This window comes from Zootoca vivipara, chromosome 8 (genome assembly GCF_963506605.1).
Source record: "Zootoca vivipara chromosome 8, rZooViv1.1, whole genome shotgun sequence".
NCBI lineage: Eukaryota > Metazoa > Chordata > Lepidosauria > Squamata > Lacertidae > Zootoca > Zootoca vivipara.
Genome location: NC_083283.1, coordinates 1,553,595 through 1,579,890, shown reverse-complemented (window position 1 = coordinate 1,579,890; position 26,296 = coordinate 1,553,595). Strand labels below are relative to the sequence as shown.

The 26,296-nt window shown below is 49.2% G+C and overlaps 1 protein-coding gene across 2 annotated transcripts; it reads left to right on the top strand.

Moving 5' to 3' along the window:
* Positions 1-555: 555 nt before the first annotated feature.
* LOC118089801 (flap endonuclease 1) lies at positions 556-25,633 on the top strand. 2 transcript variants are annotated; one of them, XM_060277536.1, is made up of 11 exons: positions 556-594; positions 2,704-2,794; positions 7,308-7,410; positions 9,335-9,380; positions 9,494-9,579; positions 9,991-10,124; positions 13,807-13,867; positions 15,085-15,219; positions 18,375-18,526; positions 20,143-20,290; positions 22,966-25,633. In XM_060277536.1, the coding sequence occupies exons 2-11, from the start codon at positions 2,718-2,720 to the stop codon at positions 23,038-23,040; spliced, it is 1,017 nt and encodes a 338-aa protein (XP_060133519.1). In that variant the 5' UTR covers positions 556-594; positions 2,704-2,717; the 3' UTR covers positions 23,041-25,633. The 2 variants fall into 2 exon arrangements, with proteins under 2 accessions (XP_060133519.1, XP_060133518.1); XM_060277535.1 differs by lacking the exon at positions 556-594 and adding an exon at positions 1,144-1,274.
* The last annotated feature ends 663 nt before the right edge of the window (positions 25,634-26,296 follow it).

Here is a 26,296-nt window from a genome sequence, read left to right as displayed (position 1 = left end):
GCATGCACACTTCTTCAGATACACTGAAATACACTGAAATATTTCAGTGTATCTGAAGAAGTGTGCAGTGCATGCACACGAAAGCTCATACCAAAATAAAAACTTAGTTGGTCTTTAAGGTGCTACTGAAGGAATTTTTTTCTATTTTGCTTCGACTCAGACCAACACGTCTACCTACCTGTAACTAGTGTGAGGAGTCCAGTGGGCACGCTTTACCCGGGAGGGATTCCCGAGGAAGTCAGCGGGACTTACTTCTGAGTAGACGTGCCCCAGATTGCACTGCTCAAAAAACTCCACCGCAACCCGGCTCACCGGCTGCAATGAGGAAGTGCGATCCTGAATTACCAAAGATAAAAAATGAACATTAACACGAGCAGTTCGCTGGGAAAAACTCCCCTCCCTACCCCAAAAATACGGAGAAAAAGCTGGCAATTGTCCGTTCCTCGGGGCAGGGACCTTTGCCTGGATCAGCCTGCTGCTCATCTGCCCCTCTTCAACACGAAGCAAAAAGGGACCTGCTGCAGCCACATACTAATATTTCAGCTGAGGGTGATCTGGCTACGAGTACAGTTATAATTTTCGATTGCTCCTACGGTATGCATATTTGTGCTTTTATACCGTAAACCACCCTATAGCTTTCGCATGCAGGGCAGTATAGAAATTTAACAACAGGTTTATAATGCCGCTCCGCTAGCGAAGTTCTCATGGTGGGGGGGGGGTACATAGTAAAAAAACAAAACATCAGAACAATGTTTTTTTCTGGGGGGACGCATACCCCTAAACATTTGGTGAATCTTTGTACTTTTGTCCATTTCCTGTATTTATTTCCCCCGATCTGAACTATGAAATGGTGATTTTCTCGAGTCAAAATGACAGTACTGTATATACCCCTAAACATATTTTTTTAGGGGGGGGGAAAGCATTGCATAAGAGTCGTTATTAGGGGAGTTTCAATGGAAAGCACTGCGCGGCTGCAAGAACGTCAAGGGGGGGGAACTCTGCACGTGCTCAAAGGCACTCTTGCCGGCTCTGGAAGGCAGGCAGGTGGGCGCGCCCCTTTCCGGCCTGGGCTCGCTCCCGCTTCCAGCTGGCCGGGCTCCTCCTCCTCCTCCTCCCCGTCCGCCCCGGGGAAGGAAGGGCGGCGGAGGCAGCGGCAGCGCGCTGAGCCGGAGGGGCGCTCGGGGCTCCGGCCATGGGGATCGCCGGGCTGGCCAAGCTGATCCATGAGCAGGCGCCGGACGCCGTGAGCTCCGTCCAGCTGGACGACTACCGGGGTGAGCGCCGCCGCCGCCGCCGCCTTTTGCGCCCATCCCGGATCTCCCAGAGCAGGCACCCCCACCTCTCCTCCACCTGTTTTGGAACTACAGTTCCCATCATCCCTGACCACTGTTCCTATTAGCTAGGGCTGATGGGAGTTGTAGTCCCAAAACAGCTGGAGGGCCGAGTTTGGGGGTGCCTCTCCCAGAGGATCGCGGGCATTGCGGCCGCTTGGGCTGGATGACCTTTGGGTCTCTGGTGCAAGTTAAAGCTTTGCCAGGGTGGGGGGAGGGGAGCGGCTCGGAGCATGTGCAGAGTGCCTTTTTGGTCTGGCGGAGTCATAGCATCTCCTGGGCAACTGTGGGAGCTGGAGCTGAACTAGGGAACTCGCTGCCGCAGGAACTTGGATGGGTTGGAAGAGGGTTGGACAAATTCAGGCTCTGCCCTGCAGCTGGAGACTGTAAATGCTTCTGGATTCCAGTTGGAGGAGGGGAGGAAGTGCTCTTATGCTCAAATCCTGCTTGCTGGCTCCCCACTGAGGCATCTGTTTGGGCACTGTGAGGTCAGGATGCTGGACTAGATGGGCCGCTGGTCTGGTCCAGCAGACTCTTCTTCGGTTCTTATGGCTGAGTCTAAGCATGTGCAGAGTGCCTTTTCCTCCAGCCGATTCATAGCTCCTACAACAGGGCTGAATCTGAGCATGTGCAGAGTGCCTTTCCCGCCAGCCAATTCATAGTCCCTTGCTCCTGCACCCAAAACACTCCCATGTGCTCTGGCTTGGCTGTGTGGGGCGCAGGAGCCTCATGTAGAGGGTGCATGGCATCCGAAGAGAGAAGCGGGTCTGGAGCCAGAATTTCTGACTGATGGGAAGGTATTATTTATTTTGTCTGTTTACATGCCACCACCGTGGGGCTCAGAGTGGGGTACATGGGGGTCCCCTGTGGCTTTCCTATCCAGGCACTGCCCACAAGCAGCCCTTCTTGTCCTTAGACTGTCTCCTGGAACAAGTATTACTATTTTATTTTATTTCCTAAAATTTATATGCTACTTGAAAAACTTTGTCTGCCCACTTTCTCCATTCCATTCCTAATTTTTATAAACTTATGCTGCCACCTCTCTAAACTCTCCTTTTTCCAAACTAAGATGTCCCAAATGCTTCAGCCTTTCTCCATAAGGGAGTCTCTCCAGTCCCTCGATCATTTTGGTTGTCCTTTTCTGAATCTTTTCCAACTCTGCAATCTCCTTTTTGAGGTGAGGCAGCCAGAACCATTCCCCTCTGCCTTTCCTTCCTCTCGGCCTAAGCCTACCTCACAGGGTTGTTGTCATGGGGGCAGAACCATGTATACGCAACCTTGAGCTCCTTTGGAAAACAAATGTGGGATCGAAACAGAACAAGCAAATACTGTAGAATAATGGTTAAGTTCTTTTCTCTCCTGCTTGGCTCAGGGCGTGTGGTGGCGATGGATGTCTCTGTCGCTATTTACCAGTTCCACACGGCTATGCCAAAGATCACCAACCGCCATGGGCAAAATATCAGGTGAGAAGTTGCAAGCAAGTTTAAAAAAAAAATGTTTGTTGATTTAAAAGCATTTGTAAGCCACTTAATACTGTTAAACTGTTGAAGTCATGTCTTCTGCTTTGGTCACACGTAGCCGAGAAAGATTGTCTTCCATAAACACAGTTTTAACAATGAGTCCGTAAGTGACTGTGGAGGCCAATTCTGGATCCACATGTCCTTCCGCAGCGAGGACATAGGTTTCCGGGCGGGAGGTGATCATGGTGTGAATTTGCCAAGCGTGTCTTCCTCTTAGCACGTTTCTCCCTTGCGTCCTGAGTTCGAGTGTCTTCAAAGGCCATGACACCTTTGGTCAAGGCTGTTCTCCAGTTGGAGTTCTTGTAAGCCAGTGTTTCCCAGTTGTTGGTGTTTACAGTATACTTATGGTGCTGGAGGAGACTCTTGAGAGTCCCATGGACTGCAAGAAGATCAAACCTATCCATTCTTAAGGAAATCAGCCCTGAGTGCTCCCTGGAAGGACAGATCCTGAAGCTGAGGCTCCAATACTTTGGCCACCTCATGAGAAGAGAAGAATCCTTGGAAAAGACCTTGATGTTGGGAAAGATGGAGGGCACTAGGAGAAGGGGACGACAGAGGACAAGATGGTTGGACAGTGTTCTCGAAGCTACGAACATGAGTTTGACCAAACTGCGGGAGGCAGTGGAAGACAGGAGTGCCTGGCGTGCTATGGTCCATGGGGTCACGAAGAGTCGGACACGACTAAACAACAACAACAACAGTATACTACATTTTTATTTAGATTTGCCTTGAGACAGTCTTTAAACCTCTTTTGTTGACCACCAGCATTACGCTTTCTATTTTTAAGTTTGGAACAGAGTAGTTCATGGGTAGGCAAACTAAGGCCCTGGGACCGGATCCGGCCCAATCGCCTTCTAAATCTGGCCCGCGGATGGTCCGGGAATCAGCGTGTTTTTACATGAGCAGAATGTGTCCTTTTATTTAAAATGCATCTCTGGGTTATTTGTGGGGCATAGGAATTCGTTCACCCCCCCCCAAAAAAATATAGTCCGGCCCCCCACAAGGTCTGAGGGACAGTGGACCGGCCCCCTGCTGAAAAAGTTTGCTGACCCCTGGAGTAGTTGCTTTGGAAGACATGTACGCATGTTCTTTGGAAGAACTCGCTCTTTTAGTGTAGTTGCACTTTGGAACTCCCCGCCTATTGATATCAGGAAGGTGCCGTCACTGCACTCTTTTCCGCACCAGCTAAAAATACTTTGGTTTACACAAGTCTTCCCAGATGTTTAGAAAGCGGGTGTGAGTCTTAATCTGCTTTTAGCCTATTGCGATTTTAACTTTTCCAAAGTCTTAACTCAGGCACCCCCAAACTCGATTCTCCAGATGTTTTGGGACTACAATTCCCATCACCCCTGACCAGTAGTCCTGTTAACTAGGATGATGGGAGTTGTAGTCCAAAAACATCTGGAGCACCGAGTTTGGGGATGCTTGCCTTAACTTATTGCTGCTCTCTCCTCCCCCCCTTGTTGTTGTTTAGTCGTTTAGTCGTGTCCGACTCTTCGTGACCCCATGGACCATAGCACGCCAGGCACTCCTGTCTTGCACTGCCTCCCGCAGTTTGGTCAAACTCATGTTCGTAGCTTCGAGAACACTGTCCAACCATCTTGTCCTCTGTCGTCCCCTTCTCCTAGTGCCCTCCATCTTTCCCAACATCAGGGTCTTTTCCAAGGATTCTTCTCTTCTCATGAGGTGGCCAAAGTATTGGAGCCTCAGCTTCACGATCTGTCCTTCCAGGGAGCACTCAGGGCTGATTTCCTTAAGAATGGATAGGTTTGATCTTCTTGCAGTCCATGGGACTCTCAAGAGTCTCCTCCAGCACCACAATTCAAAAGCATCAATTCTTCGGCGATCAGCCTTCTTTATGGTCCAGCTCTCACTTCCATACATCACTACTGGGAAAACCATAGCTTTAACTATACGGACCTTTGTCGGCAAGGTGATGTCTCTGCTTTTTAAGATGCTGTCTAGGTTTGTCATTGCTTTTCTCCCAAGAAGCAGGCGTCTTTTAATTTCGTGACTGCTGTCACCATCTGCAGTGATCAAGGAGCCCAAGAAGGTGAAATCTCTCACTGCCTCCATTTCTTCCCCTTCTATTTGCCAGGAGGTGATGGGACCAGTGGCCATGATCTTGGTTTTTTTGATGTTGAGCTTCAGACCATATTTTGCGCTCTCCTCTTTCACCCTCATTAAAAGGTTCTTTAATTCCTCCTCGCTTTCTGCCATCAAGGTTGTGTCATCTGCATATCTGAGGTTGTTGATATTTCTTCCGGCAATCTTAATTCCGGCTTGGGATTCATCTAGTCCAGCCTTTCGCATGATGAATTCTGCATATAAGTTAAATAAGCAGGGAGACAATATACAACCTTGTTGTACTCCTTTCCCAATTTTGAACCACTCAGTTGTTCCATATCCTCCCCTCCCCTTATTGATGGCTTTATTGTTTTATATTCTTTCTGTAAACCACTTTGAGGTGTTTTACAATCAAGCGGTTTTCATAAATAAATATAGAAATATCATCAAAACAACAATACAGCGTGGAACTAGTAAAACTGTTGGTTTCAAATTACAGGTAGGTAGCCGTGTTGGTCTGAGTGGAAGCAAAATAAAACAATTCCTTCAGTAGCACCTTAAAGACCAACTAAGTTTATATTTTGGTATGAGCTTTCGTGTGCATGCACACTTCTTCAGATACACTTCTTTTCGTGTGCATGCACACTTCTGTGTATCTGAAGAAGTGTGCATGCACACGAAAGCTCATACCAAAATATAAACTTAGTTGGTCTTTAAGGTGCTACTGAAGGAATTTTTTTATGTTGGTTTCAAACTGTATAAAAACGGAGATTCAGGTTGTCAAAGCCCATACAGTAAACTAGGGTCCGATCATCTGGGTTTGGAAAAGCCTGATGCCCCCAGTACAGGGATAATAGTGAAAAATGTTGCACCACCACCTTGTGATATTTTGCAGGGTGTGGTGCCACAGGTAGAATATCCCCAGATGACGTCAGTGAGTCTTTCAGGTATTTCAAGTCCCCCCCCCTCTCACTCTTGCTTTAAGCAGGCTGTTTCCTGGGCAATTACTGTTCCAGCTCGTTGTCAAACTGATGCCCCCAGTTTAGAATCATAGAATCGTAGAGTTGGAAGAGACCACAAGGGCCATCCAGTCCAACCCCCTGCCAAGCAGGAAACACCATCAAAGCATTCCTGACAGATGGCTGTCAAGCCTCTGTTTAAAGACCCCCAAAGAAGGAGACTCCACCACACTCCTTGGTAGCAAATACCACTGCCGAACAGCTCTTACTGTCAGGAAGTTCTTCCTAATGTTTAGGTGGAATCTTCTTTCTTGTAGTTTGAATCCATTGCTCCGTGTCCGCTTCTCTGGAGCAGCAGAAAACAACCTTTCTTCCCCCTCTATATGACATCCTTTTATATATTTAAACATGGCTATCATATCACCCCTTAACCTTCTCTTCTCCAGGCTAAACATACCCAGCTCCCTAAGCCGTTCCTCATAAGGCATCATTTCCAGGCCTTTGACCATTTTGGTTGCCCTCTTCTGGACACGTTCAAGCTTGTCAGTATCCTTCTTGAACTGCGGTGCCAGTGTGGGATCTATGGATCTTAGTCAATCTAGGGGTCATGGTTTGAGATGCAGCAACAAAAACAGCTAATACTATTCTAGGCTGCATCCACAGAAGTCTAGTGTCCAGATCAAAAGAAGCAATGGTACCACTCTATTCTGCCCTGGTCAGACCCAACATTGGAGTCCTGTGTCCATTTCTGGGCACCACAATTTAAGAAGGATGTTGACAAGCTGGAAGGAGTGCGGAGGAGGGGCGACCAAGATGACCAAGGGGCTGGAAACCAAGCCTGATGAGGAACGGTTGAAGGAGTTGAATATGTTTAGCCTGGAAATGAGGAGACCAAGAGGAGATAGGATAGCCACCTCCAAATATCTGAAGGGCTGGGTGTCCCGTGGAAGAGGGGGCAAGCTTGTTTTCTCCTGCTCTGGAGGGTAGGACTCGAACCCAAGGCTTCACATCAAAAGAAAGGAGATTCCGACTAAACACCAGGAAGAACTTTCTGATTGTAAGAGCTGTTTGACAGTGGAACGGTCTCCCTCGGAAGGTGACGGACTCTCCTCCCTTGGAAGTTTTTAAGCAGAGGTTGGGGGGCCATCTGTCCTGGATGCTTGAGCTGAGATTCCTGCCTTGCAGGGGGTTGGACTGGATGACCCTCGGGCGTCCCTTCCAACTCTAAGATTCTGTGATTCCCCCACTGTCTCCTGGTCCATTCCCCCGCGATGGCGATGCACATCTGCACTGGCAGGGCTTGAGCTTGAGGTCTGCCAAGGTCTCCCTGCTCACCCCCGACTCCTTTGCATCCCTGCCTCCTTCCGTGGGGGCGCTTCGCTCTGCCTTTCCCCCCTGCCACCTGCTCACTGCCCCGTCTTCTGTTCCAGTGCCCTGCAGGGCCTCTTTTACCGGACGATGCACCTCCTGGAGAACGGCATCAAGCCCGTCTTCGTCTTTGATGGGAAACCCCCGGAGCTCAAGGAGAGAGTGGTTCGTAAGAGAGGATCCCGGGTGGGCTGGGAAGATGAAACCCAAACACTGACCCAGGCCAGGGGGGGAGTCTCACCGGCAAAGGCAGGCAGGGACCACATTGACCATGGAGAGAATTAGAAGTCTCTCCCCCCCCACACACATTCACCCCACTTTCCTATTGCGGCCTGACTTTGCCACATTTCAGGGTGCTGTTCATCTGAAACTGCACATTCTTCCCCCCTTTGCAGCCAAAAGCACCCTCTGGACTGGGGCAGGGTCTGCAACAGGGGATCTTCTGGCCCACGGGGGGAACCAGCCCCAGCAAGCCTCCTCGTGTTTACCTCCAGGCTGCTTTATTTATTTATAAAAATATTTCATCATCATCATCATCATTTGAATTTATATACCGCCCTATGGGGACCCAGGTGGCGCTGTGGGCTAAACCACTGAGCCTAGGGCTTGCTGATCAGAAGGTCAGAGGTTCGAATCCCTGTGACGGGGTGAGCTCCCTCCCGTTGCTCGGTCCCAGCTCCTGCCAACCTAGCAGTTCGAAAGCACATCAAAATGCAAGTAGATAAATAGGAACCGCTACAGCGGGAAGGCAAACGGCGTTCCCATGTGCTGCTCTGGTTTGCCAGAAGCGGCTTTGTCATGCTGGCCACATGACCTGGAAGCTGTACGCCGGCTCCCTCAGCCAATAATGCGAGATGAGCGTGCAACTTACCCCAGAGTCGGTCACGACTGGACCTAATGGTCAGGGGTCCCTTTACCTTTACCTTTTTACCGCCCTATACCCGGAAGTCTCATGGGACCCAGGTGGCGCTGTGGGTTAAACCACAGAGTCTAGGGCTTGCTGATCAGAAGGTCGGTGGTTCGAATCCCTGCAACGGGGTGAGCTCCCGTTGCTCGGTCCCAGCTCCTGCCCACCTAGCAGTTTGAAAGCACATCAAAGTGCAAGTAGATAAATAGGTACTGCTCCGGCGGGAAGGTAAACGGCGTTTCCGTGCGCTGCTCTGGTTCGCCAGAAGCAGCTTTGTCATGCTGGCCACGTGACCCGGAAGCTGTCCGCGGACAAACGCTGGCTCCCTCGGCCTATAGAGTGAGATGAGCGCCGCAACCCCAGAGTCGGACACGACTGGACCTGATGGTCAGGGGCCCCTTTACCTTTACCTTTTTTACCCGGAAGTCTCAGGGAGGTTCACAGAATGAAATCAAAATATAAAACCACAAAAATACACCATCAAAATAAAAATAACAACCCAATGACCCCCCCAAACCCCCACATTTTAAAAGAACATAGGATGTAAATGAGATCAACCAAAGGCCTGGTTAAAAAGGAACATTTTTGCCTGGCGCCTAAAGGTGTATATAGTGAAGGCGCCAGGCGAACTTCCCTGGGGAAAGCATTCCACAGACAGGAAGCCCCTGCAGAGAAGGCCCCGTTCCTGGCGTTTGATGTGGTCAGGTAAGGGCAGGGCTTCACCCTCCCAGGTGTTCCTTGTTCAAGATGCAGGGAGCCATTTCACCCATCAGGAGTTCCTCCCGGCTCCCAGCGCTGCTCTCTGAATACCAGAGCTTTGAAGGAGCAGCAATCGGGCCTTCAAAGCACAGCATGGCCTGATGTCACTGTGACGTCAGGCGATGGACGGGCAGGACTGCCCTCCTGTCAAATTTGTCCTGCCAGGAAATAACAATGTTTTAGGGACCTGGCCAGCTGCCTTCTACTGAAATTAGACTTTTGGACTAACTAGCAATGCAGCCAGGCGGGTGCGGTATAAATAATAAAATCAGCAGCAGCAGCTCTGTGTTGTCTCCACTGGCTGGCAGCAGCCCTCCAGGCTTAGAGCACCGGGTGTCCCAAGAATTAGGGCGCATTTGGGGGCCCAGGAAAGGGAGAAGCAGTCCTGCGTAATTTTTCTTTCTGTCTCCACTCCCCTTGCAGTTGGCGAAACGCACCACAGTCTCTGGAGCCAAGAGGAAAGCTGCAGGTAAGACTGTTTCAGACTCCCCTACTTGGGGGTCACTGCCCCTTTTATTGGTGGGCAGTGGGGGCTTCGCCAGGGAGAGCCCCACCCCCAGACCCTCTTCCTGCACCTTTCAGATCCTGCCGTGGGCGAGCCCCCGCAATGGCTGCCGAGAAGAGACTTCGAGAGGCTGCTGGGTTACTTGGGGGTTCCCTATGTGCAGGTACGCAATGACTCCTGCGTTGCAGGGGGCTGGGATAGATGACCGCCCGGGGTCCCTTCCAACCCTACAATTCTATGCTTCCATGTTCACCTATTTACATCCAACACCACATATTTACCGTATTTTTCCATGTATAAGACTAGGTTTTTTTACAAAAAAATTCTGTTGAAAATTGGGGCGCGTCTTATACACAGGTAGTGCTGAGGGGGTGTTTTCTTAATTTGGAGTACCCAACAATAGGGGGCATCTTATACATGGAAAAATACGGTATGTACTTATGTGAGAGGGAACCTTTCTAACTCCCCCCCTCTCATAGAATCATAGAACTGTAGAGTTGGAAGAGACCCCTAAAGGTCATCCAGCCTAACCCCCTCCCCCCTCCTGCTTCCCTCCCTTTTCTCTCCCTCTTAGGCGCCAGCTGAGGCAGAAGCGACCTGCGCAGCTCTGGTGAAGTCCGGGCATGCCTGGTGCACGGCCACGGAGGACATGGATGCGCTGCCCTTCGGAAGCTCGCTTCTCCTGCGGCATCTGAACTCCAAGAACAAGTGAGTCTTCTGGGTGCGAACGGAAGCAGTAAAGACTCTGGGCATGTGCAGAGTGCCTTCCCAGCTCCCACAGGTCTGAGGCAGAGAGCAGGTGGGAAAGGTTTCCGGGGGGCAGGGTGTGTCCATTCCAAGCAAGATTGAGGCCTGAAACTCATTGTGGAAGCTGGAGCGTAGTGGATTGTTATGGGCTGGGTGTTTGGGAGGCAGCCTGAGTTAAGAAACAGAAGAAGGGCCTTTAGAAGGCAACCCTGTTCAGGGAGGCTTTTAATGTTTAATAGATTACTGTGTTTTATTTTTCTGTTGGAAGCCGCCCAGAGTGGCTGGGGAAACCCAGCCAGTTGGGCGGGGTATAAATAATAAATTATTATTATTATTATTATTATTATTATTATTATTATTCAGCATCCTGTTCTCACGGGGGCAGCAGGGGCAGAGCAAGGCGGGTAGGGGGGGTGACAACGTCTGTGAGAGATGCTATGGCTTTGGCATGCGCAGGCTTCCTGCTGTCAAAATGGTCCGCCCGCTGGCTCCTCCGCAAAAAAAGCTCAGCAACTCTGTCTTCCCAAAAAAGCTCAATAGAATCATAGAATCATAGAGTTGGAAGAGACCACAAGGGCCATCCAGTCCAACCCCCTGCCAAGCAGGAAACACCATCAAAGCATTCCAGACATATGGCTGTCAAGCCTCTGCTTAAAGACCTCCAAAGAAGGAGACTCCACCACATTCCTTGGCAGCAAATTCCACTGCCAAACAGCTCTTACTGTCAGGAAGTTCTTCCTAATGTTTAGGTGGAATCTTCCTTCTTGTAGTTTGAATCCATTGCTCCATGTCCGCTTCGCTGGAGCAGCAGAAAACAACCCTTCTCCCTCCTCTATATGACATCCTTTTATATATTTGAACATGGCTATCATATCACCCCTTAACCTTCTCTTCTCCAGGCTAAACATACCCAGCTCCCTAAGCCGTTCCTCATAAGACATCGTTTCCAGGCCTTTGACCATTTTGGTTGCCCTCCTCTGGACACGTTCCAGGTTGTCAGTCTCCTTCTTGGACTGTGGTGCCCAGAACTGGACACAGTACTCCAGGTGAGGTCTGACCAGAGCAGAATACAGTGGTACTATTACTTCCCTTGATCTATGCTATACTCCTATTGATGCAGCCCAGAATTGCATTGGCTTTTTTAGCTGCTGCATCACACTGTTGACTCATGTCAAGTTTGTGGTCTACCAAGACTCCTAGATCCTTTTCACATGTACTGCTCTCAAGCCAGGTGTAGTCATCTACTCTGACTCACACCAAAAATATGAAATAAAGTCAAACCATATTTGCAGGCAAAAAAAATATATAATTCAATGGGGGGGGGGTTGATAAGAAATTTTCTGCACCGGGTACCCCCTGACCTTGCTACGCCACTGCCCACCAGATGCCCATTATGGAAAAGCCGCAATCAGGATTTGAGCAAAAAAGCCACTCTCCCCTCCTTTGTTTTCCAGCAATTGGTATTCCATAGCATCGCTGAGCAAAGCCATCTTGGCTAGGAGCCCCTGATAGTCTTGCCCTCCATGAATCTGTCCAGAGCTCTTATAAAAGCCATTCCATCTGGCACTCATTGCTCTTCTTGTGGGAGTGAGTTCCACAGTTTAACTGTGCATGGCACGAAGGAATTCTTTTATCTCTTGAATCTTCCGACATTCAGCTTCATTGGATATCCGTGACCTGCTAGCGTTATGAAAGAGGGAGAGAAACTTTCTGTATCCTGTAACAGTGGCAGATTTTGAAACAAAGCAATCCTTATGTTTCCTCTTTCCGCCTTCTCTGACCCCAACACAATACAGCAGCTGTTTCCTCTCCCAGTTTCTCAACCATCTGAGTTTCGCTTCATGTTGCAAATGTTGGCTTCCTGTTGCCCCTTCCCAAGGTGGCTTACGAATCTACCAGTAATGAAACTCTTACAGCAAGAACCACAATAGCAGAAGTCAGTAAAACCTTTATTAAAATGGAATAACAGCAGATTGGAATCAATCTGGGTATGTTTAGCCTGGAGAAGAGAAGGTTAAGGGGTGATATGATAGCCATGTTCAAATATATTAATTAAAGGATGCCATATAGAGGAGGGTGAAAGGTTGTTTTCTGCTGCTCCAGAGAAGCGGACACGGAGCAATGGATTCAAGCTACAAGAAAGAAGATTCCACCTAAACATTAGGAAGAACTTCCTGACAGTAAGAGCTGTTCGGCAGTGGAATTTGCTGCCAAGGAGTGTGGTGGAGTCTCCTTCTTTGGAGGTCTTTAAGCAGAGGCTTGACACGCATATGTCAAGAATGCTTTGATGGTGTTTCCTGCTTGGCAGGGGGTTCGACTGGATGGCCCTTGTGGTCTCTTCCAACTCTATGATTCTAAGAAGGTTTTTTTAGTGATCTTCCAAAACCTTGCAAAGTCGTTACATATATCTCTCGCTCTCCCGGCATGTTAAAAAGTTGGCGAGTCTGCTGCAAGACCCAAAATGGGGATAAGCTGGTGCTTTCTAGGAATGACACCTTTTCATGTGGTGTGTGTAATGAGTAGCCTCTGACAACAACAACAACAACAACAACAACAACAATATTTATACCCCGCCTATCTGGCTGGGTTGCCCCAGCTTCCAATACATAGAAACATAATAAAACCTCGAGCAATACAAACTTCCCGATACCGGACTGCTGTGGTGGGTGGTGCCATTGAATGGGACAGGGGGTCGTAGAATCATGAAATTGTAGTAGGGACACCAAGGGTCATCTAGTCCAACCCCCTTCTTTTATACATATATAATAATTTTTAATTTGATTTTTTAAAAAACATCTAAACATACAACAAACATCAATTCCAAAACCAGATTACTCTGAATCTTCTCCCCATCCCTTCCATGCATCCTAGTAAAAATAATTACAACTGCATGTCAATATCCAATATTTATCCAGATATTTTTCTTTCTAAATTGTAATGGTGCTGGAGGAGACTCTTGAGAGTCCCATGGACTGCAAGAAGATCAAACCTATCCATTCTGAAGGAAATCAGCCCTGAGTGCTCACTGGAAGGACAGATTGTGAAGCTGAGGCTCCAATACTTTGGCCACCTCATGAGAAGAGAAGAATCCTTGGAAAAGACCCTGATGTTGGGAAAGATTGAGGGCACTAGGAGAAGGGGACGACAGAGGACGAGATGGTTGGACAGTGTTCTCGAAGCTACGAACATGAGTTTGACCAAACTGCGGGAGGCAGTGGAAGACAGGAGTGCTTGGCGTGCTCTGGTCCAGGGGGTCACGAAGAGTCGGACACGACTAAATGACTAAACAACAACAACAAAATTGTCCATAGTTTCAATTACTTACAAGTGTGCTTCAAATCCTGCCCATGTTTTAACCCACTTGCAATGGTCTTGTATATCAATGATAAACTTTTCCCATTCTTTTTTTAGAAGTTCTTCTCTGAGCTTCCCAGTTAGTTTTCCCATTTCGGCAGAGTCCATCATCTTGATTCGCCATTCTTCCCTGGTCGGGGCGGTCTCTGCCTTGCATAGTCCAACCCCCCCTCAGTGCTGGTGTCACAATGCAGGAATCTGTGGTTGGCCGTTGTGCGGTGAGAGGGCGGGTCGACTTTGTTCCCTGGGGTCGTAATGGATTCTGCCTGGTTTCTTTTATCTCCTCTAGAGACCTGGAAGAGATCTCCTTGCCGGTGGTTCTGCAAAAGCTGGGCTTAACGCAAGAGCAGGTGAGGACACGGGCGTAGCAAGAGGGGGTGCAGTAGGTGCGGTCCGCTCCGGGTCTTCCTACTCGAGGGGGTGATAAAATGTTGGGTGCCTGCAGTGTGCCCGAGCCACGCCTCTTGGGCGCCTGGAGGTTCCACGCTGTCCACCCGCTGCCTCCCCCCCAATGTAAGTAATAATAATAATAATAATAATTTATTATTTATACCCCGCCCATCTGGCTGGGTTTCCCCAGCCACTCTGGGCGGCTTCCAACCGAATATTAAAACAGTACAGCATTAAACATTAAAAACTTCCCTAAACAGTTCAGTTGTCATCTAAAAGTAAAATAGTTACTTCTTGCCTTGACATCTGCTGGGAGGGCGTTCCACAGGGCGGGTGCCACTACCGAGAAGGCCCTCTGTCTGGTTCCCTGTAACCTCACTTCTCGCAATGAGGGAACCGCCAGAAGGCAGCTTGAGGCCCCATGGCACGCCCCACCCCACTCCTGTGGGTATGGCGTGCCCTGCCCCATCCCTATGGGTGCCACGCAACCCGTGCCGCAGGCCCGTCCTAGCCATAGAGGCTAGTGGCGTGGAGAACCACGGCGCCGGGCGCTGGAGGGTGCTGGAAGGGCGCCAAGTGAGCGCAGGGTTCCGGCGATCTGGCCAGGACTGCGCTCCACGAGATGAGAGGCTGCGCCGTGTCTCTCTCCTTCTCCGAGGACTCCGCGCTGCACCTCCTTCTCGTTTCCCCAGCGCTGGGTTCCGCTCAGTCGAGCTTCGCCACCAGCACGCGCACAGCGCCCAAGCAGCTCTTGTTGGTCCCGCGGTGCGCGCGCTGGTGGCGAAGCTTGACTGAGCGGAACCCAGCGCTGGGGAAACGAGAAGGAGGCGCAGCCCGGAGTCCTCGGAGGTGGCCTCCCGCTGCTGCCGCGGTCCGCTTGGCACTCCCGGGCCCTTGGAGAGGCTCTGGAGGGGGGCGCTGGAGGGACCTAGCGCCAGGGCGCTGGATGGGCTTAAGACGGCCCTACCGAGCCATTCCTGTGGGTGCCTTCTATCCCTCCCTATCGGCGCCGTGCCGCCCCAGGTGCCCACAAGGCTTCCCCTGCCGCTGTGAGGAGAGGCTGAGTCTGCAGAGGCAGAACTGGGAGCAGCTGTTCATCCCGCTGTGCCATGTGCCATGGGTGTCTCTCCTCTCCTCTCCTCTCCTCTCCCCATCCCTGGCCCTTTCCTGAATGCAGTTTGTGGACCTCTGCATCCTGCTGGGCTGCGATTACTGCGAAAAGATCCGGGGCCTTGGCCCCAAGAAGGCCTTGCCGCTGCTGCAGCAACACAAGAGAATTGAGCAGGTCCTGCACTCTGCCTGCAGTGCTCAGGTATAATAATAATAATAATAATAATAATAATAATAATAATTTATTATTTATACGCCGCCCATCTGGCTGGGTTTCCCCAGCCACTCTGGGCGGCTCCCAACAGAAAACAGGGTGGGTGACACCTGGCTTGAGAGCAGTACATGTGAAAAGGATCTAGGAGTCTTGGTAGACCACAAACTTGACATGAGTCAACAGTGTGATGCAGCAGCTAAAAAAGCCAATGCAATTCTGGGCTGCATCAATAGGAGTATAGCATTCTAGATCAAGGGAAGTAATAGTACCACTGTATTCTGCTCTGGTCAGACCTCACCTGGAGTACTGTGTCCAGTTCTGGGCACTGCAGTTCAAGAAGGATACTGACAAGCTGGAACGTGTCCAGAAGAGGGCAACCAAAATGGTCAAAGGCCTGGAAACGATGCCTTATGAGGAACGGCTTAGGGAGCTGGGTATGTTTAGCCTGGAGAAGAGAAGGTTAAGGGGTGATATGATAGCCATGTTCAAATATATTAAAGGATGCCATATAGAGGAGGGAGAAAGGTTGTTTTCTGCTGCTCCAGAGAAGCGGACACGGAGCAATGGATTAAAACTTCAAGAAAGAAGATTCCACCTAAACATTAGGAAGAACTTCCTGACAGTAAGAGCTGTTTGGCAGTGGAATTTGCTACCAAGGAGTGTGGTGGAGTCTCCTTCTTTGGAGGTCTTTAAGCAGAGGCTTGACAGGCATATGTCAAGAATGCTTTGATGGTGTTTCCTGCTTGGCAGGGGGTTGGACTGGATGGCCCTTGTGGTCTCCTCCAACTCAATGATTCTAGGATTCTAGGACAAGAAACAGAAATCTCAGGTGTCAAAGAGCATTGCCATGGACCCCCTTTCCTGCTGTGTGATGAGGAGGTTCCCTATAACAGAATCATAGAACTGGAGAGTTGGAAGGTACACCCAGGGTCATCTAGTCCAACCCCCTGCAAATGCAGAAATCTTTTGCCCAACATGGGGCTCGAACCTGTGACCCTGAGAGTCTCATTCTCTACCGACTGAACTATACTCTGCATGCAGTCATTTCTTCCTGTCACTGCTCCTCTGCCTCTCCTCTGCCTCATCCAGACCACTGGATGGCCCTTGTGGTCTCTTCCAACTCTACGATTCTATGAAAAATGAAATAAAATAATCTATTAAACATTAAAAGCCTCCCTAAACAGGGCTGCCTTCAGATGTCTTCTAAAAGTCTGGTAGTTGTTTATCTCTCTGACCTCTGATGGGAGGGGTTCCATAGGGTGGGTGCCACTACCGAAAAGGCCCTCTGCCTGGTTCCCTGCAACTTGGCTTCTCGCAATGAGGGAACCGCCAGAAGGCCCTCGGCGCTGGACCTCAGTGTCCGGGCAGAACGATGGGGGTGGAGACGCTCCTTCAGGTATACTGGACCGAGTACTAGTTTGTTAATCACAGGGGTGTTCTTATTCATTTATTCATTAATTTTCTTTATTAAAAATACTGTATATCCCTGAACCCATCAAACATTCCCTGCCAAGTATGGTTTTTATACCTGTACTATGAATGGGCATATTGTGCATGGATAAAAATACTATACAGAAGGGCCAAATTTTCCTTAAGTCAGGCACCACGGTAAGGGAGGTTTATTTTATTTTTTTCATCATTGATTTTTATCCACCCTGATGGCTACTATTCCTGATGGCTCTGTTCTGCCTCCATTTCCAGAGGCAGCCATGCTTCTTAATCCCAGTTGCTGGAAACCACAGCAAGAGGGGAAAGATGCTCTTGGGCACAGATCCTCCTTGCAAGTTTCTCAAAGGCACCTGGGTGGCTACTGTGAGAGCAGGGTGCTGTACCAGAAGCAGAGGCCGTTTTAGGGTGGCGCAATCGGTGCACCCACACTGGGCGCCACATGGCAGGGAGGCAGCAACCGTGCTGTAGGACAGAGTGTGAGAGGTGGGGAGGAGTGCCGATGAAATTCGAGAGCTCAAAGTCAGCTAGACAAGCCAATGCAATTCTGGGCTGCATCAATAGGAGTATAGCATCTAGATCAAGGGAAGTAATAGTACCACTGTATTCTGCTCTGGTCAGACGTCACCTGGAGTACTGTGTCCAGTTCTGGGCACCACAGTTCAAGAAGGATACTGACAAGCTGGAACGTGTCCAAAGGAGGGCAACCAAAATGGTCAAAGGCCTGGAAACGATGCCTTATGAGGAACGGCTTAGGGAGCTGGGTATGTTTAGCCTGGAGAAGAGAAGGTTAAGGGGTGATATGATAGCCATGTTCAAATATATGAAAGGATGTCATATGGAGGAGGGAGAAAGATTGTTTTCTGCTGCTCCAGAGAAGCGGACACGGAGCAATGGATTAAAACTTCAAGAAAGAAGATTCCACCTAAACATTAGGAAGAACTTCCTGACAGTAAGAGCTGTTCGGCAGTGGAATTTGCTACCAAGGAGTGTGGTGGAGTCTCCTTCTTTGGAGGTCTTTAAGCAGAGGCTTGACAGGCATATGTCAAGAATGCTTTGATGGTGTTTCCTGCTTGGCAGGGGGTTAGACTGGATGGCCCTTGTGGTCTCTTCCAACTCTACAATTCTATGACTCTATGATTCTAAGCCATTGGCCTGATCCTGCACACTCATCTTTATGTTCTTAAGATGGTTCCTGTAGCTCAGGGGTCAGCAAACATTTTCAGCAGGGGGCCAGTCTACTGTCCCTCAGTCCTTGTGGGGGGCTGGAATATATATATATATATATATATATTTTGGGGGGGGGAAATGAACAAATTCCTATGCCCCACAAATAACCCAGGGATTCATTTTAAATAAAAGCACACATTCTACTCATGTAAAAACACGCTGATTCCCGGACTGTCCGCGGGCCAGATTGAGATGGCGATTGGTCCAGATCCGGCCCCCGGGCCTTAGTTTGCCTACCCATGCTGTAGCTCAGGCATCCCCAAACTGCGGCCCTCCACTGTGTTTTGGCCTACAACTCCCATGATCCCAGGACCAGTGGTCAGGGATGATGGGAATTGTAGTCCAAAACATCTGGAGGGCCGAAGTTTGGGGATGCCTGCTGTAGCTGCTGCAGCTCAGGGCTGATGGGCGAAGGGCAGGTAACTTTCTTTCTTACAGGTTAATGCTGCAAATCCTATTCTCTGCAGAAGCACCCATGGCCTGAAAACTGGCCCTTGGAGGAGACCCGGCGGCTCTTCCTGCACCCCGAGGTGGCCCAGCCGAGTCAGGTGGTGCTAGAGTGGCGGGAGCCTGACGTGGAGGGGCTGGTGCAGTTCCTGGCGCATGAGAAGCGCATGGCGTGAGTAGTGGTGTTAAATTCTCGAGAATAATCTTTTGGAGAATATTTCGATTAATGAGAATATTAGAGAATTTTCATTTAAAACAGAACATTCATTTTAATGCATTGAAAAGGATAACATTTTAATGCATTGAAAATGATATAATTAGTTAATATACATGTTTATTCATGGGTAAACTTGTTCAGATGGCAACCACAGACTGTATAGATACTTTTATTCAATGGGGCAATGCAGTGAATTCACATTATTTGACACACCCACACACCCACACACCCGGTAGTTCGCATTTCAGAACTGCCAATGGTGAATGACACAATACCAAAGAAATGTAACTGGATTTTTTTTTTAAAAAAAAAACCTTATTCATTACTCACACTGGCAATATCACAGCTTGACTTATTATTTACTACATCAGGGGCCCCAAACTAAGGCGCGGGGGCCGGATGCGGCTCAATGGCCTTCTAAATCTGGCCCGTGGACGGTCCGGGAATCAGCATGTTTTTACATGAGTAGATGTGTCCTTTTATTTAAAATGCATCTCTGGGTTATTTGTGGGGCATAGGAATTCGTTCATATATTTTTTTCAAAATATAGTCCGGCCCCCCACAAGGTCTGAGGGACAGTGGACCGGCCCCCTGCTGAAAAAGTTTGCTGACCCCTGTGTTTTAAATGTGGGTTGGAAAACTGGTTCTTACATTAGAATTTACAGTTTGTGGAGAATATTCTCCGGAGAATTTTCTAGCAGGGAATATTCTCGAGAATATTCTCCGGAGGATATTCTCACCTCACATCACAAGGCGTGAGTGTGGCTGCTCTTGCAAGGTGCTTGTTTGGTGTAGCAAAGGAAGGAGTGAAGGGACCATAGATGTCAGGATATAGATCAGGAGTTTGCCTCCAGATGTTTCTGGAAATAAACGATAAATTGCTAGAACTCAGGCCAAAAGAAGATGGATTTCAAATAAATCTTCAGAAGGTTTTATTGATGTGATGCGGAGTTTAAATGGGAATCAATCCCAATGTTGAAGGCAAATAAAGGTAAATTCCAGTAAAAATCAGGACAAGGCCCTGTTTCGACTATTCTTCGTCAGCAAAGATTCACAGGTCAAAGTGTACCAAATATGTTTGCAAACAGGGCCTTGTCCTGATTTTTACTGGAATTTACCTTTATTTGCCTTCAACGTTGGGATTGATTCCCATTTAAACTCCGCATCACACCAATAAAACCTTGTGAAGATTTATTTGAAATCCATCTTCTTTTGGCCTGAGTTCTTGCAATTTATCGTTTATTTCCAGATGTTTCTGGACTACAACTCCTATTAGCCAGCAGAATTTTCTGCTTTTGCACATGCCCCAACCTGCGAAAAAGGCCAGCCTCCTCTTTGGCCACTTTCCCCAGCCTTCCCCTCTATTTCCCTTGAATCTGCCGCCTTTCTTTCTCAGAAGGAGGTGGACTCTCCTTCCTTGGAGGTTCCCAAGCAGAGGTTGGGTGGCCCTCTGTCATGGATGCTTTAGCTGAAGTTCCTGCATTGCAGGGGGTGGGACTAGAGGACCCCTGGGTTCATCTTCTGACTCTACAATTCTGTGATCCTCTTTGACCTGAGCGCCTGCTTCACAGTGAGACCCGGGTTCGGCGCCGACTGGAGAAGTGGCAGGCCGCCTGCCTGAAGAGCGCCCTGCCCCAGTCGCCTGGCCCCGTGACGAAGGGCAGCAAGAAGCAGCAGAGGATGGTGGAGTTCTTCCAGGTCAAGAAGCGGGCGCGCAAGGTGAGCAGGAGAGGGAGGAGTTGCCCCTTGACCGTTGCAAGGCAAATAGAAGGAGGGAGGGAGGGAGGGATGGATGGATGGGTGAGGCAAAGGGATGTCCGTATCAAGCTTGTCAGTATCAAGAAGGATACTGACAAGCTGGGACGTGTCCAGAAGAGGGCAACCAAAATGGTCAAAGGCCTGGAAACGATGCCTTATGAGGAACGGCTTAGGGAGCTGGGTATGTTTAGCCTGGAGAAGAGAAGGTTAAGGGGTGATATGATAGCCATGTTCAAATATATAAAAGGATGTCATATAGAGGAGGGAGAAAGGTTGTTTTTTGCTGCTCCAGAGAAGCAGACATGGAGCAATGGATTCAAACTACAAGAAAGAAGATTCCACCTAAACATTAGGAAGAACTTCCGGACAGTAAGAGCTGTTCGGCAGTGGAATTTGCTACCAAGGAGTGTGGTGGAGTCTCCTTCTTTGGAGGTCTTTAAGCAGAGGCTTGACAGGCATATGTCAAGAATGCTTTGATGGTGTTTCCTGCTTGGCAGGGGGTTGGACTGGATGGCCCTTGTGGTCTCTTCCAACTCTACGATTCTATGATGACCGGAGGGGTCACTGGCAGTGCTGGGATGGAGCAAAATAGCCTAAATTCTTTACCCAACTGGGTGGTCAGAATTGGCTCTGGGGCTTTTTTTTTGGTGGTGAACTCAGTAAAGAAGTCAGCACAGCATTCCGTGGCAGGCGGGGAGGCATAATTGGTTGGAAGGAGGAACAAAATGGCTGGGAGTTTCGCCAGCTCTTGATGAGGTTACACTTCCTCTGAAGAAGCAGGTTCATAGCTTGGGGGTCCTCCTGGGTCCTTTGCTGTTGGCTGATGCTCAGGTGGCCTCAGTGGCCCAGAGTGCCTTCCATCAGCTTTGGCTGCTGGCCCAGCTACACCCCTATCTAGACATGGGTAGCCTAACTTCTGTTGTCTATGTTCTGCTAACCCCAAGGTTAGATTACTGCAATGCGTTATACGTAGCGCTGCCTCTGAAGATGGTTCAGAAACTCCAGCTAGTGCAGAATTCAGCGGCCAAGTAGCTCACTGTGGTTTGACCGATGGTTACACCAATCTTGGTCCAACTGCACTGGCTGCCAGTAATTTCCAGGCCCAATTCAAAGTGCTGGTCTTGACCTATAAAGCCTTAAACGGCTCAGGACCGCAATACCTCAAGGACCGCCTCTCTCTATAATAACCTACCCAGACCATGAGACTGTCTTCTGAGGCCCTTCTTCGTGTGCCTCCTGCTTGAGAGGTCCAGAGGGTGGCAACATGAGAACAGGGCCTTCTCTGCAGTGGCTCCCCATCTCTAGAATGCTCTCAACAGGGAAGTTTGCCTGGTGCCTTCATTATACACCTTTAGGTAAAGGTAAAGGGACCCCTGACCATTAGGTCCAGTCGTGACCGACTCTGGGGTTGCGCGCTCATCTCGCATTAGTGGCCAAGGGAGCCGGCGTATAGCTTCCAGGTCATGTGGCCAGCATGACAAAGCCGCTTCTGGCAACCCAGAGCAGCACATGGAAACGCCGTTTACCTTCCCACTGTAGCGGTTCCTATTTATCTACTTGCATTTTTGACGTGCTTTCGAACTGCTAGGTTGGCAGGAGCTGGGACCAAGCAACGGGAGCTCACCCCGTCACAGGGATTCGAACCGCCGACCTTCTGATCACCAGGCAAAAAAGTTCCTTTTTAACTAGGCCTTTGGTTGATCTCTTTTACATCCTATGTCTTTTAAAAATGTGGCTCTTTTCAGGGAGCGGGGAGCGGGGCGGAACGTGTTATTGCATTGTTGTTTTTATTCTGAATGTATATGTTGTGATCTTTTCTGTGTACCGCCCTGAGACCTCTGGGTATAGAGCAGTATATAAACTCAATTAAAAACAAAAACAAACAAACCACCAAATGATCATTGCGACACTGTTCTATGTCTCTGCAGTATGTATTTTTAGAGAGGCGGGTGAGGCTCTGGTCGGCTCTGAAAGGGATATTGCAGAGGGGGAGATATTGCAGAGCCGCCTTCCCCATCCTGGCGCCATCCAGAGGTTTTGGACTAGAACTCCCACCAGCCCCAGCCAGCATGAGAGTTGTAGTGCAAAACCTCTGGAGGGCAGCAAGCTGGTTGAAGGCCAGGAGTGGAGCATCTTCTCCATAAGGCACAGCGGTGAGTCTGGGGAAAGGACTTAGTTCTGGAGCAGCAGTTCCCAAAGTGGACGGTAGGGGCCCTGTAGAGGGTGGTGGGATTACTTGGGGGGGGCACCTGGGGGGGCAAGGGGGCTCTGGAGGTCACGACTATCAGCCTTGTCTATCAAGCTGGTATCCCTGGATCAAGCCCATCCATTTTGTTGAAATAAGCAAACCCGATCGCTTTAATTGGATTTTGGAAAAAATGTGCAATTAATTTGCAGCTCTTTTTAATTTCCCTGTGTTGTTATCTTCCTTAGTGGATTGTGCAAACCCCTATTCTTAAGGATGCATTTTGGGTGGGGTGGGGGTTTGACCCTAAGAAGTTTGGGAGTCTGCTCCAAGGTGTCCTAGGCATCAAAGGAAGTCATTATGGCATGTTTTGTCCTGCGGGAGTTACTGTCGAAAATGCCTCATGGCTGAGTTGTGCCCCTCATTCTGACTTGGCCATTCCTCTCCGCAGATACCGAAAGCCCGGCAGGAAGAAGATGAAGACCCAGGAACAGCCAGGAACGGCAGCGGAGACTTGAGAAAATAGCTCCCTTTTTCTCTGGCTTGCAAGGGCCGCACTCCAGGAAGTCCAGGCTTGCTTGGCATTTCATTTCATTTATTTAACAACATTCGTATGCCCCTAAATTCTCAGATCACAATGATCTTCAGGAAACTGGACCCCTTCTTTCCTCTCCTCTGAGCAGGTGGCTGCCTGCCCTTTGACATTTTCCCCTTTCCCTGACCTGGCTGTCTTTTGTACCAGACTCCTGTTCTGCTTCTTATAAGCCTGCAGGAAGATTCCTTGCCTCAGCCTCTTTCTCATCTTACAGAAATAAGCCAATTCAGACAGAGGTGTGATTCTGAATTCTGGCTGCTGTCCAGTACTGTGGTTGAGACAGGCAGTCTGTTGAGGTCAGACAAGAACAGGACCCTGGACAGCTCCAGGGGGCTCTGCTGGCTGAAATGTCCGACTGCAGGGAGCTAGCACCAGCGGAAGCCTAGCCTTACACAGGCAGCCAAGTTCTGGCGTGGGCCTTCCCCTCTTCAGCGCTGCAGAAAGATTGGCGAGGGGTCCTCCTCTGAGCCAGATGAGGGTGGCAAGGCTGTGCCCTCCAGCTCGAAGGGTCCCAGATCAAGGTGATGTTCCCCATCCCCAAGGAAGCAGCTTGGACCAAGGGCACAGAGTTATAGATGTGGAAGGGACCCCCAAGGCTCATCTAGTCCAAACCCCTGCAATGCAAGAACCACAAGCCCAGGGTCTTTGCCAATGGACTCTGGATCTCCTGCCCCTTATCTCCTATTTTCTAAACTTACATTTCGTTATTTTTTTGACTTTGCTTCCAGGGTGGTTTTCCTTCAAAAAGTCAACCTCAATTTGCCACTATACATACATATGTGTCACAGGCCTGTGCTGGGAGCATTTGAAGGACCTAGCAGCGTCCTTGGCCTGCCAAATCCTGATACAAACTGGGTTTTTTTGCAAACCAGTTTACCTTCTGTTACCTGCTTGTCCTGCACAGCTGTCCCTTTCTGCACCGCCATTCTGGCAGTTGACAATAAACAAATCTCTGTTCTACCCAAATTGAAACCCAGTGGTATTTTGCTAATTCCTCCTGGGAATCAAAGGTTGCGGCATTCAGTCTCGTGGCCCACTGTGGCTCTGGGTCCAGGACCCTGGAATATTATGCCTCTAGGCTGAGATAAGTTTACAGGTGAGTTTGTGTGTTACCTGCCATCAGGGCCAGGTGTAGACGAACATGAGAAGAGCTTGCTGGATCAGGCCAGCGGGGGCCCATCTAGCCGAGCATCCTGTGTTCACAGTGGCTAATCAGATGCCCCAAAGGAATACCCACATGCAGGATCTATGGACTAGTGGCCTTCGATAGCCCTCTCCTCCTCCATTAATTTGCCCGATCCTCTTTTAAAGCCATCCAGGTTGGGGGCCATCACTGCCTGCTCCTGTGGCAGGGAGTTCCACAGTTTAACTGGGTGCTGCTTTGGTGACAATGTGCAGCAACAGAATATTTTTGTTCTTTCTGCCTGAGAGGTTCAAATTGCAATTTGACTCCTATCACATGGGGATTATTCATATTCTGCCTGTAGGAACTACTCTTTGTCTTGACAAGGGTAAGTAAACACCAGCTTCACAAAACACCCCTGTGAATGTCATTGGGGTCTGAAATTTTGCCAGAGAGGTTAGAAACAGAGGGAACTGCCTTGCACTGAGTCAGACCCTGGGTCCATCCAGCTCATGGTGGCTGGCAGTGGCTCTCCATGAAGACCCTCCCAGGAGGTTCTAGATTCAGGTAGGTAGCCGTGTTGGTCTGACGCAGTAGAAATATATTTTAAAAATTAAAAAATTGTCCAGTAGCACCTTAGAGACCAACTAAGTTTGTTCTTGGTATGAGCTTTCTCTCTCTCTCTCTCTCTCTCTCTCTCTCTCATCTATCTATCTTATCTATCACCTATCTATCATCTCTACTACCTACCTACCTACCTACCTACCTACCTACCTACCTACCTACCGTCTGTCTGTCTGTCTAGCTTTTATTAAATTTTCTGTTTTACAAATTAAAATACTCATTTTACATCCTTAAGATATCAATGACTTCCCTTCTTCCCTTTCCATGGTTCATTTTACAGTGGTACCTCGGTTTATAAACACAATTGGTTCCAGAAGTCTGTTCATAAACTGAAACGTTCATAAACTGAAGTGAACTTTCCCATTGAAAGTAATGGAAAGTGGATTAATCCGTTCCAGACGGGTCCGCGGAGTACTCAACCTGAAGCGTACTTAACCCAAAGCATGGGTGTAATTGGTTCCGGAAGTCTGTTCATAAACTGAAGTGTTCATAAACTGAAGTGAACTTTCCCATTGAAAGTAATGGAAAGTGAATTAATCCGTTCCAGATGGGTCTGCGGCGTTCGTAAACTGAAAATTCGTAAACCGAGGTGTTCATAAACAGAGGGTCCACTGTACATATCATAAATCCCTGCATATTTTACAAAAACTATCCCATTATTGCATCCATTAAAACTTGTTCACACTGTTGAATTTATCTGAATGCTGCCAGCGTTTTCAGCTGTACAGTGTTATTTCCAGTATATTCAATAAACGTTTTCCAATCTTCTTTAAATGTATGTCCTTCTGGTTCTCTTATTCTGCAAGCTGTTCACTCCCAGGAGGTTGGATCTGCTGCCTTCTGCATGCAAAGCACAGCTACCAAGGCTCTTTCCTATAGGGCCATTGCCAAGTCTGGTTCCATCTTTGCAGCAGGAGTGAAGGGGCTGCTTCCTCCCCCCAGCAGGACCAGCCTACGAGATTCTGCCGCCGTCAGCAGCCTCTGCATTGCCGGAGCTGAGAGAGGCAGCTCTCCAGCAGTGCAGCGACATCCTCTGCATGCCAAGCAGGTGTCCCACTAGGGAGCCTGCATGGACCCTTTGCACCCTCTGTCTGAGATGCTTGCATGTTGAGATGCAAAGGACAGATCCTGGCATTTCAGGTTTCTTTTATCCTGTTGGCACCCTACCTTTGCCTCCAAGGAGCTGCAGGTGACCTACATGGTTCTTCCACCTGCTTCTCATTCAACGCCCTCCCACCCACAACCCCATGAGGTAGGTTAGGCTGAGAGGCACTGACTGGCCCCCAAGGTCCCCCAGGGAGCTTCGGGGCTGAGTGGGGATTTGAACCTGGGTCTCTCAGGTCTTAGCCTAACACACGGACCACTATGCCATGCCAGGTCTCTAATGACAATGCCATAAACGGTGCTGTCACTGCACCAGCCCAACTTCACTGGCTGCCT